The following is a 5,495-nucleotide window of genomic DNA, read 5'->3' as shown; positions in this document are numbered from 1 at the left end:
GTCATTTGACAGTTCCATGGGAACTATAGGTAATGTTGGTCAAATGACAGGGATTTGGGAGTTCTAGTGTTAAACTCCTCCACTTGAGACAGAGCGACCCCCTTGACCCAGAGAAGGCTCTCTGCCCTTTTCCGGCTCAAGACCATGGCCTCGGATTTGGAGGCACTGAGCTTCATCCCGGCTGCTTAAAACAATTAATATCTTATTTGTTTTCCAGTCTTATGGATTCATCTCAGCTTGCAAAGCCCCACTTCAAAAGGTCTAAACTGTTTCTTCAGGATCTCTTCTGATATTTTCCAGTTAACACTTATCTGCAATCGTATTTTCTTAAGTTAACATTTTTTTAACTTCATTAGATTGCTGCTCTGTAAGGGGTGCCATGTGTAAATAAAACATTACATGTCACAAACAAATTTTCATAATTTAGTTTATTTTGTGGGTGTAGAATCCTATTCCACTGACATTTTATTGTTATTCAGCTCTCTGTTCTTACATTTATCTATTTTTTCTAAATGTTCAATTTAAACGTTCAACATTTTATGTATAAAACCTGAATCTAAATTAAAAAATGTAAATCTAAATGTAAAAACTGATCTTCAGTGTTGCAGCTAAATGATAAAGCTTATAAGGAATTTGGAATGGAACACAGCCTTTGCTGTTGTGAGTGGCTTTTGCTATGATGTCATCATCCTGAGACAATCACTAGTTTTTTTTCTAACATTTCATTTAACACTTGGCGCCCCGTACTTCTTGCTTCTACAAACTTGTCCTTATTACGGTGACTCTCGGTTTTCCAAAAGACGCGCTCCGGATCAGACCACCCCCTTCGTATGTAGTGTTTGATCGACTGACAGAAAGTTTGTTGCCTTGATCTTGCTCGTTCATGTTGTTCTCCTTTCTCAAACTTGCACATTTTTTCCATTCCTCTTGTTTCTCTTGGTCCTCTTTGAGGTCTTCCAGCACTTTCTTCAAGCAGCATTCTTCTTTTGTCTCTGAACTGTCGACTGGTGTTCGATCAGAATTTCTGTTTGGATCACCGGCTTCATGTAGAGTTTTAAGAATTTCCTCTGATTTGTCCTCAGATTCTTCTGGAGTTGTTTCTCCACAATCACATGTTGGACTGACCAAAACCTCGTTCTGCATTTGATGTGTTGAGTTTTGGGTTTTGTCATTAACTATTAGACTGTTTTCAATCACTGGCCGATTTGAATCATTGCACTTTTGGTCAGATGGTGTTCCAACACCCCTGGTCGACTCTGATTCAGAAATGAACAACTCCTCTTCCGCTTCTGGTCCTGATGCTTGTTCGTCGTTCTTTGTTATGTCTGAGTCTGAAATGCTGATGTCACATGCAATCTTATAAAAGAGGGAATGGTTCTCCTTCATTTTTTTCAGGCTTTCACTCACTGCAGATGAAAACTCATTGGGATCGGTAAGCTCATCAGAAATGTGTGCCTGCTTGTTGGTGTCAGATATTGGTTCTGAAGCAGGGATCTGTAAAGGCATGAAACCCTGCCACTGGTTTGTGGAAAGGAACCACTGAGCTCTCAGATCTGAAGACTTAAAATGATTGTAATCATCTTCTTCAATCTTCTGCTGTTCATCTGGACTGAGGTCTATAAATCTTTTGCCTCCATCTTTTTGGTGGAAGACCACAGATGAGATGTGATAGGGAGAGGCTGGGCGTTTGATTTTACTGTTGGCAACCCCTGATTTTCCACTCTGCTGTGCTCTGTTCTCAAGCTTGACCTGAATTTTTGATTTGCTAACATGTTGATTCTCTTCATCACGATCCTGAGATGTTGCTCTAGAAAGCTGCAGCTCTGCAGAACCACTCATGTYAGCCAGACAGCTTTCATTGCCTGTGGATGGGAAATTATTTCTCCGTTACTGAACACTCTCCTATTTGTTTATCTTTGGTAAACTTTGTGATGGTACCTGCTTTCATCCTTGATTTCTTAGCCATGCTGTTGGGCACCTGATGAACCTCCTTCTTCCTTGCCCTGACCGGATGTTGATTGTCTGTAGTTACACTCTCTCTGACTGCGCTGAGAGATACACAACAGCAGATTTTGTGGTCACTATCTTCTGCTTAAAGCCAATAACAGTAGTCGACACACAGAAAACACAAAAATCCCACCTGCGCATGACTCGTTCTCGTATTCGTTCGACTCGTCTGAGCTTGGCATCTCGCTGCTCAGGGCTCAGACTGAGGTCAGGGTTCAAGTCTGGAGTAGGAGGTGCAGAAGACGTGTCCTCTGCCTGTTCAAATAGTTTACATTTAACTGAACATGCCATAATAATATGACATGCAGAACTAATGCTGTTAATTACTCTGAACAGTACAATGAAATGGAAGTATTTCTGGGCATTTTCGTAGCTTACATGCAAGTTAAAATATTGTTTGACAAGCTTTGTTTTGACTGATTACAGCAGAATTTATTAAAAATTCAGAATCTGAGCTAATGCTATATTACAGAACAGTACTTTGTATTTGTGGACAACTGCTCACCTGGAAACAATAAATATGTGAATTTCTGTCATTTGAATATTCATTTACAGCATATATTACCTAATTTCCCTCTGGAATCAATAAAGTATTTTTGAATTGAATTGAATTGAATGAAAAAAATACCTTTGTCGGGGTAAGTGAAATAATTTTGTGGCAAATCATCATTTTCTGGAAATTATCCAAATTAAATCCTTCATTACAAATATTTTTTTCTTACCCTGACATCCAAGCTTTCACTTCCTCCTGATCTGGGTGGGTCTTGAACTAAACTGCTTGAAGCCTCAGTTCCATCAGCTCTGCTCCCCTCTGGCAGTGACTCCATCCTGAAGGGCCTGGGTTTTCCCTGATGTTGTTGCCTGCTTGTCTTTTTAACAGGCTGGTCCTGGTGCAGCTCAACAAAGGACTGGCCCGAGTCTTGGYTCTCCGAAAGCAACCGCCTTGGTTTGTTGGCCAGTTCAGTCGGTCGTTGCTGGGTCTCAGGTGGGATCTGTTCGGGTAGCGGGGCGTCGAGTTCAGGTGGCGGGTCCTCGACAGAAACTTTTCTAGCCACGAGCGAGGATGGGAGGACAGCTGTTACGACTCGTGTCACCCTTAAGGGAAACGGGGCCTAAKAAATTACACAGATGGATGAATAATGCATGTGAAAAGAACAACGGCGATTCAGTCAGTTATAAACATTACTGATGCTCCAAACCTCCTCTCTTGTTTCTGAACTTTGATTCAGAGGTCCCTGAGCAGCTACTGAAGGTTTCTTCCTATGAGTCATCCTCTCCTGATTTCTCTTCATCCTCTCAATCTGCTCCTCTTCAGTCATCTTTGTTTTCATCTTCTAGAGAAAATATAAGCTGTTGATATGATGTATGAACACTGTACCTCAGAAACATGCATGCGTCATGTAAGACTGGACTCAAAACTAACTTTCAGATTAAGAATCTTGAATCGAAATTACAGGGCTGCTAAGTCTGCATGGATGCATGGACATGCTATGTATGTATRTGCACATTGTGGGTTGAGGTGTGAAAAACCAGCACTCAAAATTAAGCCTCTACTCCCCCCTCTTGACTACAGCAGGTGTTGCAACTTGCCCTAATTGCAAAGAAAATGAGCAAATCAAAGAAATGTAATTTGGCCGTGATTGCAGGGACAAAAAAAAAAAAAAACCACTCCATCTTTGTGTGCATCTATATTTAGAGTGTTTTAGCTCACACTGCAAGCCAGCAGGAAATGATGRCAAATCAAACCTTTGTTGATTGGTTGCTTGGGTCTGGTGGGATCCACTTTGAACCAGACTGAGAGTCTGAGGAATGAAGGGGAAGGAAAAAAAAGACAAAAAGTGGTGAGAAGACAGATTTATAATTATACATTATAATAATTTAACAACTCTGTTACAAATAGATATCATTTTTATATTTTCTGATTGTGTTGAGTTTGAGCCAACCTGGATCTCTCTGTGTCTTCACGTTAAGGAGGTCAGGCTGAGCGGTTCCTCTTCTGTCTACGGGATCCTCAGCCTGGCAGTAGATTCCCTGAAACATCAAGAGAAAACAACATGACTGTCAAACTTTGGCTACATTTGTCATTCAGTTGATAAGGTTGAAAATTMCCACCTCATATGGAGACTCTGACCAGCTTGGATCCCGACTTAGATGGTTCTCCTGGAGCTCCATGGGTAAAGGTGGGCGGACTGGGGGCTCTTGTTCTATATCCTGCAGAGATTGTAGCCAYAAGGATATCAGGCATTCAAAACTTATTGATGCCTATAGAAACAACTGTATGGCTTTGATTGAATAAAAGCTATGTAATTATCCTAAAGCACAGAGAACACATGACTACTGATACAGGGAGAAAGGCAAACAGTTGTACCATCGGCAGTCCACTCTGGAGCCTTTCTGTGACAGAGCTGGGGAATCCAGGGTGTGGAACTGAAGACTGGAACACTGAGGAGACATAAAATGTAGCAGGTTCAGCACTGTTACTTGATGTGGATTTTTGTTTTTTTGTGCATAACAGGAAAAATCCAAAATATTAACACATCAGTGGTTCAGAGTGGAAGCATTTAACAAAAGTTTCGATCATCAAAAACATTAAAGTTATTTTTAGGCAGTGCTTTAATTTTTCATTTATGTGTGTTTGCAATGTGTTTAAACTCAGACTGTTCTACAGCAACATTATGACCACCTTTTTGATGTTATAACATTTTTTAACAGGGTTATTGCTAAGTTGGTTATATTGTATGAAGAAAACTCTGATTTTTCACTTAAATATATAAGCTACTAAATGAATAATGGCACAATAACTGAAAAAAACATTCTCCTAAAGTTCGGAACTGCGCTAAAAATGAGATAAAAACAAAAACAAAACCAAGTCTAAAGTAAAACTTGAAAGCCTGAAGAAAGTCTGATAAGGAAGATTACAAAGGCTTGAATTCACAGTCTGATTCCTTAAAGACAAATAAAGTAATTTTTACACAGTATTGAAACACTATTTAATTTTTTAGCCCTAACTCTCCAAGTCCAAAACTTTTTGTTATGGATAATGAACAAATCCCTGCGTCACCTCACTGCTTCTGCTACAGTGGATGTGTAAATAATCACACAAGAGGCAAARCTGCAAAGATAAAGGTGCCACAACTGCAGCCATCCTGCTTTTTTGGGGGTGTTTTGCTTGTAAGTGGTGTTTACAAATCACTTTGAAATGTACCCCACAGTAAGCAATAAGAGAAAGCAGATGTGTTTATTTAGCAGTATTTACTGTGATGTCTCTGTAGTCCCAGCAGGAAACAGAAATTATCTCTGTTGAGCTTCAGTCCAGCAAGGATGTCCTCCATCATCCACAGCTCTCTCTGAGCCTGAGACTGCTCCTGATCAGGGAGGAAGAGAAGAGGCCTGCGACTTAGAGGTTAACACTATGAATATTTAATGAGACACCCAACAAATTCCTTTCTCTCTAAACCGCTGATGATGGCACATATAAATATATATAT

General features: G+C 40.2%; 1 protein-coding gene across 1 annotated transcript in view; it reads right to left on the bottom strand.

Annotated features, from left to right (window-relative positions):
• Positions 1 to 644: 644 nt before the first annotated feature.
• plekha4 (pleckstrin homology domain containing A4) overlaps positions 645 to 5,495 on the bottom strand; it is a gene marked incomplete in the record, with an annotated part of 18,336 nt that continues 13,485 nt past the window's right edge. Inside the window, 10 exon segments of the mRNA XM_014008257.1 lie at positions 645 to 1,862; positions 1,939 to 2,048; positions 2,141 to 2,262; positions 2,730 to 3,119; positions 3,207 to 3,341; positions 3,754 to 3,809; positions 3,951 to 4,038; positions 4,120 to 4,218; positions 4,376 to 4,449; positions 5,264 to 5,372. Of these exon segments, the coding sequence (XP_013863711.1) occupies positions 757 to 1,862; positions 1,939 to 2,048; positions 2,141 to 2,262; positions 2,730 to 3,119; positions 3,207 to 3,341; positions 3,754 to 3,809; positions 3,951 to 4,038; positions 4,120 to 4,218; positions 4,376 to 4,449; positions 5,264 to 5,372 (2,289 nt within the window).

Source organism: Austrofundulus limnaeus, unplaced genomic scaffold (genome assembly GCF_001266775.1).
Source record: "Austrofundulus limnaeus strain Quisiro unplaced genomic scaffold, Austrofundulus_limnaeus-1.0 Scaffold48, whole genome shotgun sequence".
In the NCBI taxonomy this organism is placed as follows: domain Eukaryota; kingdom Metazoa; phylum Chordata; class Actinopteri; order Cyprinodontiformes; family Rivulidae; genus Austrofundulus; species Austrofundulus limnaeus.
The sequence above is the reverse complement of the archived record's forward strand: the minus strand, read 5'-3'. Positions and strand labels throughout refer to the sequence as shown.